Source organism: Sinohyriopsis cumingii, chromosome 16 (genome assembly GCF_028554795.1).
Source record: "Sinohyriopsis cumingii isolate HCF-2022 chromosome 16, ASM2855479v2, whole genome shotgun sequence".
Lineage (NCBI taxonomy): Eukaryota > Metazoa > Mollusca > Bivalvia > Unionida > Unionidae > Sinohyriopsis > Sinohyriopsis cumingii.
Genome location: NC_142976.1, coordinates 14,666,753 through 14,684,034, shown reverse-complemented (window position 1 = coordinate 14,684,034; position 17,282 = coordinate 14,666,753). Strand labels below are relative to the sequence as shown.

At 33.2% G+C, this 17,282-nt stretch overlaps 1 protein-coding gene across 1 annotated transcript in view; it reads right to left on the bottom strand.

The window, feature by feature from the left end:
* LOC149779970 (inositol 1,4,5-trisphosphate-gated calcium channel ITPR2-like) overlaps positions 1-17,282 on the bottom strand; it is a 290,413-nt gene that overhangs the window by 132,126 nt on the left and 141,005 nt on the right. Inside the window, exons 33-36 of the mRNA XM_089936693.1 lie at positions 12,156-12,223; positions 6,977-7,032; positions 5,928-5,981; positions 1,488-1,652 (exon numbers count right to left, since the gene is read on the bottom strand). Coding sequence (XP_089792819.1) covers positions 1,488-1,652; positions 5,928-5,981; positions 6,977-7,032; positions 12,156-12,223 — 343 coding nt within the window. The remainder of the gene's footprint in view (positions 1-1,487; positions 1,653-5,927; positions 5,982-6,976; positions 7,033-12,155; positions 12,224-17,282) is intronic.

Genomic DNA, 17,282 nt, shown 5'->3' with positions numbered 1-17,282 from the left:
AATTATCTGCATCTTTCTTTTCTTTTCAACTGTGCCATTATTTTTCGCCTATTTATAGTCTGACTGGTTCTTCTTCAGTAATTTGGTGTTTTTACACCAGTCTCTCAAGTTGATGTTATAGAACAGTGGATCCCAACCTGTTTAGCTACAAAACTAAACTGGCTACCATCAGGACCTCCCAACGCCCATTTTATTTTGATAACCTTCATGACCCTGTTGATGATCCCCCATGAATCCTGACTTAGGTTGCATCCTGAGATCGGGAATCACTGCTATAGTCCTCTTCTATCTTACTGCCTCCAAATAAAAACATCCTGTTCAAAATTTCATTAAATTTTTTTAAGATTTTTAAGAATTTCATCAATATTATTTGGAATGCAGAATTTTCACTAAAAACTAATATTAATTCAACAAAATTTGAAATAGTGGGCATCTCTGATATCTCTCCTATTTTATCTTTGCTCATTGAATTTATTTATTTTTTAATTATATTTTTACTGATTTAATAATTAGGACTAAATAAACTTCACTGTAAATGTGGAAATGTCAACTTGGATTTGCCATATTTATTGTAAAACATAAAATATGTCTGTATTGGTACTCTGAACTCTATTTCACTTAATATTCCAATTTTCTTCATCAAACTGAGTGTTTGCAGTGCCTTTCTTTTGTTTGGTTTGGAAGAATGCCATTTACTGAACATTAAGCAGGCATCAAGGATTTTAAATGTAATTACAGTGTTCTTCATTCACCTGTAATTATTAATTTAAACTCTATGGAATATCTCAATAGTTTTTCTAATATAAGAAATTCCTAAATTCCTTAATAAAAGTAAAATAATCAAAACAAGTAAAATTTTAAATTGTCAAGTTGTTTTCACCCTTTCTTGTATATCTGCCTTTTCAAAAATTCCAGTGTTGATTAGTACAAGCAAGATAATGCAAAATCTCAATTTATGGAAAACTGTTGAGAAGTTTCGAGAAAGTACGGCCTGATGCCACCTTGATGATCTTCTTTACCTGGAAACTTGCACCATCATACAGTCTGTTGACTGGCAATAAATAGTTTAACAGAAATTGCAAAACTTGTCCTTTGAGTACAGTGCTTGTACTAGTTATTACTTTATCTTTGTCCAATGACTCATACATCTGTAGAGTTTAATCTACATGAAAGATCACTTTCAATAAGCAATCACGCTTGGTTCAAACAACCACTTTCTTTCATTACCTTAAATCAAGGATGTGAAGAAATGTAAAAACTGCGTTGAGAGGTCACTTAGTCCAGTCCAAGAGGTGGTCCTCAAACAAATGCCTGTATTTAATAATTTGTATCTTATGTAGGGCTAATACAGACAGTCAAATTATATTAAATCACACATCTATCTGGAACATAGAACATGTGGTCTTTAATTACCAGTTGCTCCTAAACTGAGTTCACTTTTTGTGTATTATGAACAAGTTTCAAAAGGTTAGACTTCTGCTGCTTACCTCTTTAAGTGCAAGAGCCAGATCAGATGGGACAACCTGGATATCCAGCAGTGTATCCAGCCTGTTGAAGATTCTTCCCTTGACTTGCACATTCTCTCTGATCAGCAGCCGTAACAGGTACAAGGTCTTCTGGAACACTGACTTCATCCCACAATACTGCTCTGCCTATAACAGGAAGTATTAAAACATGTATACTGTGATTTTTGTAGTCTGAGGCTTCTCTACAGAGAGGCCAACCCTGATGAATAGTCACGTCATTCTGAACCATAGTAGTCAAGATCAACAGTAGTCACCTTATTCTGAACCATAGTAGTCAAGATCAACAGTAGTTACCTCATTCTGAACCACAGTAGTCAAAATCAATAATAGTCACCTCATTCTGAACCATAGTAGTCAAAATCAATAGTAGTCACCTCATTCTGAACCAGAATAGTAGTCAAGATCAACAGCAGTCACCACATTCTGAACCATAGTAGCCAAGATCAATAGTAGTCACCTCATTCTGAACCATAGCAGTCAATATCAATAGTAGTCACCACATTCTGAACCATAGTAGTCAAAATCAATAGCAGTCACCTCATTCTGAACTATAGTAGTCAAAATCAATAATAGTCACCTCATTCTGAACCATAGTAGTCAAGATCAATAGTAGTCACCTCTTTCTGAACCAGAATAGTAGTCAAGATCAACAGTAGTCACCACATTCTGAACCACAGTAGCCAAGATCAATAGTAGTCACCTCATTCTGAACCATAGCAGTCAAGATCAATAGTAGTCACCACATTCTGAACCATAGTAGTCAAAATCAATAGTAGTCACCTTATTCTGAATCATAGTAGTCAAGTTCAATAGTAGTCACATCAATCTGAACCACAACAGTCAAGATTAAGAGTAATTACCTCATTTTGAACAACAGCAGTCATGGTCAACATTAGTCACCTCATTATGAACCATAGCAGTCATAATGAATAGTAGTCACCTCATTCCGAATAAAAGTAGCCAAGATCAATAGTAGTCACCTCATTCTGAACCATAGTAGTCAAGATCAAGAGTAATCACCTCCATCTGAAACAGTAGTCAAGATCAATAGTAGTCACATTGTTCTGAACCACAGTATTTAATATCAAGTTCAATAGTATTCACCTCATTCTGAATAAAAGTAGTCAAGATCAACAGTATTCACCTCATTCTGAATAAGAGCAGTCAAGATCAATAGCATTCACCTCATTCTCAATAAGAGCAGTCAAGATCAATAGTATTCACCTCATTCTGAACCACAGTAGTCAATATCAATAATAGTCATACCATTCTGAAACACAACAGTCAAGATCAGTATATGCAAAGTCTTTATTGCAAACAGCAATACTGCAAAAGAACCCACCAAATTTTAAACAAAAGGATGCCAATGCTTGACCCCTCCATCATAAAACTTGACTCCATGTTTCAAATAAAAATCTTTACTCCACACTTAGAAATTTTACTGAAAATAAATGAATGCAGCTTTCTTATTGGTTAAAATATTTTTCAACAAGATTTAGAGAAAGATGTATCATGCAAATGCATGACCAATTGAGGAAATTGGACAGGTAAAACCTTTAAACTCTTTTCCTAAGCTCTATGTCAAACATTTTGACTCCTAAGTAGTGATTCAAAATAAAACCTAGCAACCATTATGAAACCATTTTTATGAGGGGGTGGGTAATAATATTCTCATTAAATATCAACAAATTATATTGTAGATCATGTTAGTCTTTATGAATGCCAAACACTGAACTGGTCAAATGCTTATTTGTTTTATGGATACCTTATTTCTTGCCAATTCAGTTACTAAAAATCTACTGGAATGCTGTAAGACAAACATTAGAATCAAATTTTCAAATATAAACACTAGTGTTGATCATTGTTCCTAAGTAAGAATACATCAAACTGCAGGCAACAACAGTATTTATTGCTGAAAAAGAATAGTTAAATACAATTCTTCCAATTTCGTCCTGAAACATTTTGGAAAACATGGAAAATAAATTAGACAGGTAAATGATAGATTGATCTGCATCAGTGATAACAAGGATGAATAAGTATTTTCACCAAGTTTAATCAACTACAGTATCTCAGATCATGACCTATATTACAGATTAAAAATAATAATAATTCACACAGTATCTCAAATCATGACCCATATTACATATTAAATTAATAATCACTCACACAGTATCTCAGATAATTACCTATATTATACATTAAATTAATAAACACTCACACAGTACCTCAATCATGACCCATATTATATATTAAATTAATAATCACCAACACATTATCTATGATCATGGCCCATATCATACATTAAATTAATAATAATTCACACAGTATCTCAGATAATTACCTATATTATACATTAAATTAATAAACACCAACACAGTATCTCAGATCATGACACATATTATATATTAAATTAATAATCACCAACACAGTATCTCAGATAATTATTACCTATAATATATATTAAATTAATAATCATCCACACAGTATCTCAGATCATGACCCATAAAATATATTAAATTAGTAATCACACACAGTATCTCAGAACATGACTTAAATTACAGATTAATATTAATAATCACTCACATGGTATCTCAGATCATGACCTATATTATATATTAAATTAATAATCACCAACACAGTATCTCAGATCATGGCCCATATCATACATTAAATTAATAATCACCAACACAGTATCTCAGATCATGACACATATTATAGATTAATATTAATAATCACCAACACAGTATCTCAGATCATGACCTATATTATAATAATCACCAACACAGTATCTCAGATCATGACACAAAATATAGATCAATATTAATAATCACTCACACAGTATCTCACATCATGGCCCATATTATATCTTAATATTAATAATCACTCACACAGTTTCTCAGATCATGGCCCATATTATGTTAAATTAGTATGTACTTCAAGTAGGTAAAAATCAAAATCAAAATTAACTAACCAAGACATGCACATGCATACACAAAAATACATGCTACATTCTCTAAAGGAAACTACTTCACCAAATCAGTAAAGAAAATCAATGAGAATGTAAAGGATGAAGCTCAACAGCAAATCATGCATACTTTTTTTGTATTTATACATAGGGAGTCCTATAGCCTAGTGGCTAGCAAATGGATTAGGTTTTTCATAAGAGATACTTGTTGCTTTTCTAACTTCATTCTGGGTACTTTGACAGCTCTAGCTGACTCACCTATACAGCTATACCTATCTTATCCAAGGGGAATGGGTGGGCAAGATCCTGAATTAAACAGTGAAGAGATGGGAGATGCCTGCAATAAACTGGTGTTCAAGCCATCCAGGGGGACATAGGGTTGGGTGGGGTGGATTCTGCAATGGCCTAACATCCAAACCATCAGCGATATGGGACAGGGGGAACCCCAAAGTGGATTTGCATTTTATGTAGTGGGACTGAAACAGCAAAGGGTGAGTGGGGGGAACTTTGTAGCACTAGCCTGGTGTCCTATTAGGGAGACTGAATTAAGCAGTAATGGGTGGGGAAGTAACCCTGCAGCAGTGACCTTGTATCCTATCCACAGGGATGGGGGTGGGGGCAGGAAAGGCTGTATAATGGCTTGGTGTCCTTTCTAGGGGGACTTGGGACGAGATGGGAAGGGACCCTATGACCTGCCTAATGAGTGAATAAATTGAACAGTATGCAGAGGGAAGGAACCCTCCAGCAGTGGCCTGGTGTTCATTCCAGCGGGACTGGGGAAGGAGAAGAAGTGTCCTACAGTGGCCAGCCATCCTATTTAAGGGTACTGATGTTAACACTGTGGGAGAGAGAAATGAACCTTTGCAAAATTTATCTCAGGTTTCCTTTACATGGCGACTGGGGAGTGGAAAAAGGGGGCCTACATTAGCCTGGTGCCCTATCAAGGGGGAATTAGGTTTAACTTAAGAGGAAGAGTCCCTACCATGATATGGTGACTTTTCCAGGGGGGGCTAAATTTGTATTGAGTCAAGCTAGCATGAGAAAACCAGGATAATGTTCTCTTTACAAGCCGCCACCACAATGCCTTAATAGAAAAGCTGGTACCATCCCAAAACTTTTAAAAGCGTATGCTTTAGAGTGCTGATTACATCCTAGTAAAACATTTTATACCCATACAATTATCATGAAATCCACTTGAAACATTTAGTGAATTCTGTTTAATATTTTTCCATCAATATACATGAACAATTTGTTTTAAACCTCAGTCTTAAGAAAATGTATCAATGATATGAATTCTGAAGGTCAGAACTATCACTTAATTTATGAACAATATATCAAGCAAATAGTTATAATATATAACAAAATAGCATTATTGAGAGTATAAAGCTAAATTATGAGACAGAATTTATGATGATAGATTCAGTGTATAGTCTTACAGGTTTGTGTATCTTAGCCTTTTCCTTTCCCCGTCTAGAAGCATCTCCTGACACCTGCAAGTGGGCACAGGTATTACACTTGGTTACATGCATTTCTAGTACTATCAACATTATGGTCTACCACAGTATACATACATACAAGTCAACTCCAACTGCAAACAATATAGACTCTGATCTTTTTTGTCCTATAATGTGCTGATATATCAGGGTATATTTTGTTTGCAATACCCATTACTCCTAACAAAATGCATAGACCCAAATCTGCTGGCTCATAATCTGATGGCATAGCTAGTTCTGTGCAGTTTGCAGTTGGACTGGACTTATAATCAAATATATATGGTTCCCTTGTGTTCATTTGAAAAGTTTCCTAGATAGATACAAAAGGTAGGGGACTGTATATCAGATGACATTTTAAAGACAACTACATTTTATTTATGGACAGACACACACCTAACGTTTCCATAAATTCCTTCTGATGATATTGAGAAATCTAGTCTAGAATAAAATCTGTCAGGTTATTTAAAGTTTAAAAGTCAGTCAATTCATTAAATAAAAATTACATTTATAGCTACAACAAAGGCTGAAGGATCCTAACCTTATATCATAGAATGATTTGAGTTTGTAGCTGACAGCATTCAAGAGGTACACAAAAGTTAGGCTTCAGTCACCTACATTTGACTATATGAAGGACAATTTTCTTGCATCTACATTTCAAGTTTCATCTAACCAAATAACCAGATGTTTTTAGCATGATCATGTATTTAAGAATTTATTCAAAACTGGTGTCAATCAAACCAGAAATTTCATTAATCAAAACGCACACAGAGGTTTACATACTAAAATGGTGTAAAAAAACAAAAGTCAAAACTAGAAAGGTAAGCATTTAGTTCATGCACATTAAATGCATTAAATTTCTTGAAAACCATTAGTCGTAATTAGGGCTAAGGGATAGTTGTTTACACAGTGACAGGTATCTATCCTAAATATTTAATAAGAACCAGGGATAGTTGTTGATGCAGAGTGAGATCCAAGGGACAGGAATCAATTACCAGCAGTTTGGAGTCAATCTCTTGAGACAATATGTCCAGAACAATGTCCAAAATACCTGCAATAAGAGATGAAAATTAATGCAGTATGAGATGAAATGGAGTATTAAAAGAGATTAATGAACTGTCATGAGGTGAAAGAACTGCCATATGAGATGAAATGGAATGTCATATGAGATGAAATGGAATGTCATATAAGGTGAAAGTACTGTCATATGAGATGAAATGGAATGTCATATAAGATGAAATGGAATGTCATATGAGATGAAATGGAATGTCATATGAACATAGTATATTATAAATACAAATTTTATCTTTTCTCTTTAGAGAACTTTTGAAGCTAGTCTTTCAGAATGTAATGCTATCATGCCTACAAATGTATTCAGTAGAAGAATAACAAAATAAAACCTTTTATTTCCCGTTTGATGTCAGTAATTGACTGGAATCTCTTTATTAGAGCCTGACTTTGAAGCAAGCTTGGTTCATGTACTTAACTCATAGTGGTCACAATTCAACATTACTAAAAGGCTCTCAGAGTTAAAGAAGATTTTCAAACAGGCATAGAACTGCAGTTTAATAATTTCAAATTACACATTATTAAATCTCTGTAGACATAATGATTTCTTTTCATATGAGATCTTGTGTATTGGAGACATTTAATAAGCACAAATTACATAGTGTACAAGTTTACATAAATTAAAGAAAATCAACTTCGAATAAATTGAACACTGAATTGTTAAGTACATTGACTAATAGGACCCATGAAGAGCTATAGCATTACCATCTGATCTGGCCATTCAACATCACATTTTCTTTCAAAAACAGATTTTTGAATATCTCTTTTATTTCTTAGTTGACAACAATTAATTTTTCACTACCATTTAGCAGTCAACAAGGATTACCAACTTTACTTGCTTATTTGTCAAGTCCAACTGCAAATAACATAGACCCTGATCTGCCATTGCATAATGCACAGAAGGTCAGGATCTATGTTTGTTCTACTGATTATTCCAAATAAACTATATATGGTCTGCTGGTACATTATGCGATGGCAGAGCTGGGTCTGTACAATTTGCAGTTGGTCTTGACATATATAGGAATATATATGGTAAAATAAAGTCACAATCTTTTGAATTACCTTCAACAGAATGTACTTTTATTTCTAAAGAACATGCCATCTCCTCAAATTTGAGGAACTGATAAAAAAAATTCTCAAGAAAAGAAAAAATTCCTAGGTGTATAATTTTAGAGTTATTTTCATCATTTCTACTATCCCCACAAGGTAAATTAAAAGAGTAATGCAATGAGCAATCTCAGTTTGAGAGCAAATGTGAGAAAGTTAGTTAAAATGGGGCTCACCTGAGTTTTTTTAAATAATTTGATAACAAATGTTAGAAAGTTGGTGAAAATTGGACTCACCTGAGTCTCTTGAAATAATGCTTCAAGAGGAGCAGTATTTAAAAAAAATTAAGTTAGTTAATAAGATAGGAGAAGTCAAAGTATGCATTTTGTAACAATTTTCATCCTAACATTGGTAATTCCAACAAAGAGTGTGCATCCAGACCCCAAATCTGAGTATAAAACTCAAAACGCCAAAATCAGATACTTGGAGCATACCTCCATCAATTAAATTTGGCAGTCAAGGAAACATTCCCAAGTGAAGAAAATTTTTAAGGTTTATAATTATAATTTGCATCAAAATAAAGTCACAAGCCATCAAAGTGCTTCAGCTAGAATTTCATACTCACAATGTTTTGAGAGCATAGGTTAAGATCCCATATTCTGCATTCAGAAACATCTACAGTGTGACCCTACTATAACACTGTAGTTGGGAGCCATAGAATCCAACCGCGTTATACACTGAACCATGTTATAAGCAACCAGGTCAGTTAGCTGAAGAAAATGATGCATGTACCCAAAAAAAATTTGCGGAGGTGGGGTTTAGGTAATAAATGTGGGTGCAAAAATATGTGCATCAATGGCACAGCTACCATCTTAAATCAATGCAAGTTAAATGAAAAATACACCTGTAGTGAAAACAGAGAAAGCATATATAACATTTGACTTTATTCAGAGAACCATGCATTGGTACATATACATGTATACTGTTTATATATACATGTCAAATTTATAGCATGAATAGAGTATCAGCACTGTGTACTCACCCACGATCTTATCACATGCATTGAATCCACAACAAAAGTAATTCCATCAAAAATATGCACACACAGAGATTTAAAATATTAAACAATTTTGTCACAGATCATATAGGACTGAATTCTGTGGAAGAAAGATCACATAACGAATGATGAAGCACATTTACTTTTCAGTATGTCCCAAGTCGGGCAAAGTTAGTTTGCATTTTAAGCCACCGTTGGTAGTGTTCATAAGTATAAAAAATTTCCTGCAGAAAGGAAACTTTCATAGCACAGTAAATGTGTTCCAGTCATGGTGGAAAATGAAACAATCCATCAGATTCCATTGCTTTTATTTAAGTTTGGTACTGACTTCCTTTGAAGAAAGGTTCTTTGTTTTTATTGAAGACTGAAGTCAGCTTTCTTTGATGATGGATGCATGCGTTATTGAAGTCATCGCTAAAGGACACCTTTGGAGAACCAAACAAATGCGTTTCTTATTGTGGCAGCAACATCAAATAATTGTACTGCTTGATTGAGACTGGTTTATTTTTTTCCATTTGCTTAGTATGTTTTCATAACAAATGGTGCTTCAAAGGTAATCTGTTTTCTTTGACATTTCAGCAAGCTATTTTATCTGGGTACATTGTTAAAAAAAGAATTGGCCGTCCATTGGTCAATTGTAGTTACTGTTCCTCCCTGCCTATGGAATAGACCAACAAGTAAGATCTGGTTTGGTTTGTTTGTTTTTTTCGGTTGTTTCTTTTTCATTTGTGGTAATGGAGTGATGCTCCTTCCACGCATGCATCAGAAATTTAAAAAAGGGTCAACAGACGATAGAGACGCAGGTGTTCTGGTCTGATGACAGGGATTACTACAGAAAATGTGTGTTCTGAATGATTTAATTCTGAGCGAAAAGAAGAGGAATTTTGCTTACCATCCACACACAAATATCAGTCTATGTTAATATATTAATTACTAGTGAGCAGACAAAAATCCAATGAAAAATGGATTATGAGATAATGCCTCAGCCGGATGATATCCACTACCAGAAATGTCAACAACAAAAAATTAGCAGATCTCTCACAACATAGAGTACTCATGCTAGAGGTTAACATAAGCGAATTATGATATAACAATGCACTGTTAAGATGGTTTATCAATATGGACAAAGAATTTAAACAGTCAACAATGTCGCCAATAACAAAAAATTGCCAGATGGTATATTTTGCTGCCATTAAGGAAAAAAATCACAATTTGCAACATTGGCAAAGCCCTGCGCGATCCCAGAATAAATATTTTACAGGCCTATTTTTGTACTTTTAAGAAGAAAAAACTATTTTCTTGTGTACGAGAAAATTACATATAAAATTTCACGATTGTCATTCTCAATCTCTTCTCCAAAATGCTAAGAAACGTTTTACATTTTTCCTACTTTTAAGAAAGAATTTATTTTTTTCGTGTATGAGAAAAATACATGTACTGTATATGAAATTTCGGGAGCCACACTACAACAGTGTTATATCCGAACTGTGTTATAACAAAGCATGCCATAGTGGGGTCACAATGTATTTGTAACTTTTTCAGCCAAAACTCAGCTTAAAGTTCAAATTCAAAAGTCCCCAAACTATGCATAACACTTAGGTTGCACATCGTATGCATTATTCTGGCATTCTTGCAGAGAACCCTTGTTACAAAAAAAATCTAAACCTTCTGTGTCAATATGTTGGAACTCCTAGGTTGAGCCAGAGTTTCCTGCTTGAGACTCGGGTTTCAATAAATGTTTTGAGAATATGATGTTGTATAAAGCAATGGTAGACTCGTCTATAATGTTTTATAAAGCATTAATAGATCTGGACCTATACTGTTGTATGAAGTATTAGCAGACCAGAATGTATGCTGTTGTATAAAGTATTAAAGTAGACCAGTCTATGATATTGTGTAAAGCATTAGTAGACCAGTCTATGCTGATGTAAAAAGTATTAAAATATACTGGAGTCAATGTTGTTGTATAAAGTATTGGTTGATCAGTCTACACTGTTGTATTAAGTATTAGTAGACCAGAGTCTATGTTGTTGTATAAAACATTTGCAGACCAGTCTATTTTGTTGTATAATGTATTAGTAAATTAGTATATGTTTTTGTATAAAACATTAGCAGACCAGAGTCTATGTTGTTGTATAATGTATTAGTAAGTTAGAGTCTATGTTTCTGTATAAAGTATTAGCAGACCAGAGTATATGTTGTTGTATAATGTATTAGTAAATTAGAGTTGATGTTTTTGTATAAAACATTAGCAGACCAGAGTCTATGTTGTTGTATAAAACATTAGCAGACCAGAGTCTATGTTTTGTGTAAAGTATTGGTAAATTAGAGTCTACGTTGTTGTTTAAAGTATTTGTCTATCCGAATCAGGGCTGTTTGTTGATTTGAAGCCCACCGTATGCTGGCCGACTGTATGATGAAAGAGCTACTTGTATGTTGCTGGTCTAATATTTTACTTTATTTTATCTGGATCTGTGCTGCCAGCCCATTATGTGACAGCAGATCTTAATGTGACCACATATAAGAGTCTGTGCTGTGAGTCCATTGTGTTTCAGCAGATCTGTGACTATGCTGCTGGTCCATTATGTGACAACAGATACTGGTCTGTACAGACGGTCCATTATGTGACAACATATAGTGGTCTGTACTGCTGGTCCATTATGTGACAACAGATATTGGTCTATACTGCTGGTCCATTATGTGACAACAGATATTGGTCTGTACTGATGGTCCATTATGTGACAACAGATATTGGTCTGTACTGCTGGTCCATCATGTGACAACAGATATTGGTCTGTACTGCTGGTCCATTATGTGACAACAGATATTGGTCTGTACTTCTGGTCCATTATGTGACAACAGATATTGGTCTATACTGATGGTCCATTATGTGACAACAGATACTGGTCTGTACAGATGGGCCATCATGTGACTGCAGATCTGGATCTGTGCTATGTGCATGCATTATATCTAGTCTATTAAATACAGAAACTTCTACTTACCATGGCTAATCATTATGTTCTGGTTCATGAAATGTGGCTCATGTGGTGTCTTTGGCAGAAAACAAAACCTAGAAAAGGTGAAATTTTAACATCTTCATAAAAGGTGACAGAAATTTTAACATCTTCATATCTCAGTTGATTCAATTTTCCATTGACTGATAATGATAATTTAAGCTTGATGGAACTTCCTTGCTAACCTACTGTTTGTATTTGTAAAAATTTGGTATTTATTATAAAATTTGCAGACAAAGAGTTGTGAACCCTTACAGTTGTACAGTTCATTTTTTGTATTACTAGTTAAGAAACAATTTCTTCACATAACTTAACAGTAGATGCAGTGGACCATGTTCATATGTTGTTTGCAGTTGGATTGAACTTATAAGCCAGTATATAAGGTAGCAAACTGTATGTACTCAAGATTCATGTAGTTCTTCAGAGATACAATATATAATCACTTATAAGTTGAGTTAAACTGCAACAGACTCTGATCTGCCATCACATAATGTACTGGACATCAGGGTCTATATCACTTGTTTTACACATGACATTTAATAAAGTGCATCTCCTGGCACATTATGTGATGGTAGATCTGGGTCTGTGCAGTTTGCAGCAATCAACTTAAAAAAAAGTATAGATGTTAATGATGCAATTTACCAATTCATAAATTAATATTATAGAGTTTGTGAAACACTACTATAATAGTAAAAACTAAAACACAATATAGCTAGTGTGGAAGCCAGTCTCACACTGAACACTACTGGCATAATACAAATAAAGCACAATATGGCTAGTATGAAAACCATGCTCACACTGAACACTAGTGGAATAATACAAATAAAGCACAATATGGTTAGTGTGGAAACCAGTCTCACACTGAACACTATTGGAATAATACAAATTCATAATTATGTCCTCATCAAATAATGTATGGATTATTTACTCTGCCAGTTCATTGAGAATCTCATTCATAATAATGTCCTGATCAAATAATGTATGGATTATTTACTCTGCCAGTTCATTGAGAATCTCATTCATAATAATGTCCTGATCAAATAATGTATGGATTATTTACTCTGCCAGTTCATTGAGAATATCATTCGTAATTATGTCCTGATCAAATAATGTATGGATTATTTACTCTGCCAGTTCATTGAGAATCTCATTTGTAATAATGTCCTGATCAAATAATGTATGGATTATTTACTCTGCCAGTTCATTGAGAATATCATTCGTAATAATGTCCTGATCAAATAATGTATGGATTATTTACTCTGCCAGTTCATTGAGAATCTCATTCATAATTATGTCTTGATCAAATAATGTATGGATTATTTACTCTGCCAGTTCATTGAGAATCTCATTCATAATTATGTCTTGATCAAATAATGTATAGATTATTTACTCTGCCAGTTCATTGAGAATCTCATTCATAATAATGTCCTGATCAAAAAATGTATAGATTATTTACTCTGCCAGTTCATTGCGAATCTCATTCGTAATAATGTCCTGATCAAATAATGTATGGATTATTTACTCTGCCAGTTCATTGCGAATCTCATTCGTAATAATGTCCTGATCAAATAATGTATGGATTATTTACTCTGCCAGTTCATTGAGAATATCATTCGTAATAATGTCCTGATCAAATAATGTATGGATTATTTACTCTGCCAGTTCATTGAGAATCTCATTCATAATTATGTCTTGATCAAATAATGTATGGATTATTTACTCTGCCAGTTCATTGAGAATCTCATTCATAATTATGTCTTGATCAAATAATGTATAGATTATTTACTCTGCCAGTTCATTGAGAATCTCATTCATAATAATGTCCTGATCAAAAAATGTATAGATTATTTACTCTGCCAGTTCATTGCGAATCTCATTCGTAATAATGTCCTGATCAAATAATGTATGGATTATTTACTCTGCCAGTTCATTGCGAATCTCATTCGTAATAATGTCCTGATCAAATAATGTATGGATTATTTACTCTGCCAGTTCATTGAGAATCTCATTCATAATAATGTCCTGATCAAATAATGTATGGATTATTTACTCTGCCAGTTCATTGAGAATATCATTTGTAATTATGTCCTGATCAAATAATGTATGGATTATTTACTCTGCCAGTTCATTGAGAATCTCATTTGTAATAATGTCCTGATCAAATAATGTATGGATTATTTACTCTGCCAGTTCATTGAGAATATCATTCGTAATAATGTCCTGATCAAATAATGTATGGATTATTTACTCTGCCAGTTCATTGAGAATCTCATTCATAATTATGTCTTGATCAAATAATGTATGGATTATTTACTCTGCCAGTTCATTGAGAATCTCATTCATAATTATGTCTTGATCAAATAATGTATAGATTATTTACTCTGCCAGTTCATTGAGAATCTCATTCATAATAATGTCCTGATCAAAAAATGTATAGATTATTTACTCTGCCAGTTCATTGCGAATCTCATTCGTAATAATGTCCTGATCAAATAATGTATGGATTATTTACTCTGCCAGTTCATTGCGAATCTCATTCGTAATAATGTCCTGATCAAATAATGTATGGATTATTTACTCTGCCAGTTCATTGAGAATCTCATTCATAATAATGTCCTGATCAAATAATGTATGGATTATTTACTCTGCCAGTTCATTGAGAATATCATTCATAATTATGTCTTGATCAAATAATGTATGGATTATTTACTCTGCCAGTTCATTGAGAATCTCATTTGTAATAATGTCTTGATCAAATAATGTATGGATTATTTACTCTGCCAGTTCATTGAGAATCTCATTCATAATTATGTCTTGATCAAATAATGTATGGATTATTTACTCTGCCAGTTCATTGAGAATCTCATTCATAATTATGTCTTGATCAAATAATGTATAGATTATTTACTCTGCCAGTTCATTGAGAATCTCATTCATAATAATGTCCTGATCAAAAAATGTATAGATTATTTACTCTGCCAGTTCATTGCGAATCTCATTCGTAATAATGTCCTGATCAAATAATGTATGGATTATTTACTCTGCCAGTTCATTGCGAATCTCATTCGTAATAATGTCCTGATCAAATAATGTATGGATTATTTACTCTGCCAGTTCATTGAGAATCTCATTCATAATAATGTCCTGATCAAATAATGTATGGATTATTTACTCTGCCAGTTCATTGAGAATATCATTCGTAATAATGTCCTGATCAAATAATGTATGGATTATTTACTCTGCCAGTTCATTGAGAATCTCATTCATAATTATGTCTTGATCAAATAATGTATGGATTATTTACTCTGCCAGTTCATTGAGAATCTCATTCATAATTATGTCTTGATCAAATAATGTATAGATTATTTACTCTGCCAGTTCATTGAGAATCTCATTCATAATAATGTCCTGATCAAAAAATGTATAGATTATTTACTCTGCCAGTTCATTGCGAATCTCATTCGTAATAATGTCCTGATCAAATAATGTATGGATTATTTACTCTGCCAGTTCATTGCGAATCTCATTCATAATAATGTCCTGATCAAATAATGTATGGATTATTTACTCTGCCAGTTCATTGAGAATATCATTCGTAATAATGTCCTGATCAAATAATGTATGGATTATTTACTCTGCCAGTTCATTGAGAATCTCATTCATAATTATGTCTTGATCAAATAATGTATGGATTATTTACTCTGCCAGTTCATTGAGAATCTCATTCATAATTATGTCTTGATCAAATAATGTATAGATTATTTACTCTGCCAGTTCATTGAGAATCTCATTCATAATTATGTCCTGATCAAAAAATGTATAGATTATTTACTCTGCCAGTTCATTGCAAATCTCATTCGTAATAATGTCCTGATCAAATAATGTATGGATTATTTACTCTGCCAGTTCATTGCGAATCTCATTCGTAATAATGTCCTGATCAAATAATGTATGGATTATTTACTCTGCCAGTTCATTGCGAATCTCATTCATAATAATGTCCTGATCAAATAATGTATGGATTATTTACTCTGCCAGTTCATTGAGAATCTCATTCATAATTATGTCTTGATCAAATAATGTATGGATTATTTACTCTGCCAGTTCATTGAGAATCTCATTCATAATTATGTCTTGATCAAATAATGTATGGATTATTTACTCTGCCAGTTCATTGAGAATATCATTCATAATTATGTCCTGATCAAATAATGTATGGATTATTTACTCTGCCAGTTCATTGAGAATCTCATTCGTAATAATGTCCTGATAAAATAATGTATGGATTATTTACTCTGCCAGTTCACTGAGAATCTCATTCGTAATAATGTCCTGATCAAATAATGTATGGATTATTTACTCTGCCAGTTCATTGAGAATCTCATTCATAATAATGTCCTGATCAAATAATGTATGGATTATTTACTCTGCCAGTTCATTGAGAATCTCATTCATAATAATGTCCTGATCAAATAATGTATGGATTATTTACTCTGCCAGTTCACTGAGAATCTCATTCATAATTATGTCCTGATCAAATAATGTATGGATTATTTACTCTGCCAGTTCATTGAGAATCTCATTCATAATAATGTCCTGATCAAATAATGTATGGATTATTTACTCTGCCAGTTCACTGAGAATCTCATTCATAATAATGTCCTGATCAAATAATGTATGGATTATTTACTCTGCCAGTTCACTGAGAATCTCATTCATAATTATGTCCTCATCAAATAATGTATGGATTATTTACTCTGCCAGTTCACTGAGAATCTCATTCATAATAATGTCCTGATCAAGTAATGTATGGATTATTTACTCTGCCAGTTCACTGAGAATCTCATTCATAATTATGTCCTCATCAAATAATGTATGGATTATTTACTCTGCCAGTTCATTGAGAATCTCATTCATAATTACATCCTGATCAAATAATGTATGGATTATTTACTCTGCCAGTTCATTGAGAATATCATTCATAATAATGTCTTGATCAAATAATGTATGGATTATTTACTCTGCCAGTTCATTGAGAATATCATTCATAATTATGTCCTGATCAAATAATGTATGGATTATTTACTCTGCCAGTTCATTGAGAATCTCATTCAT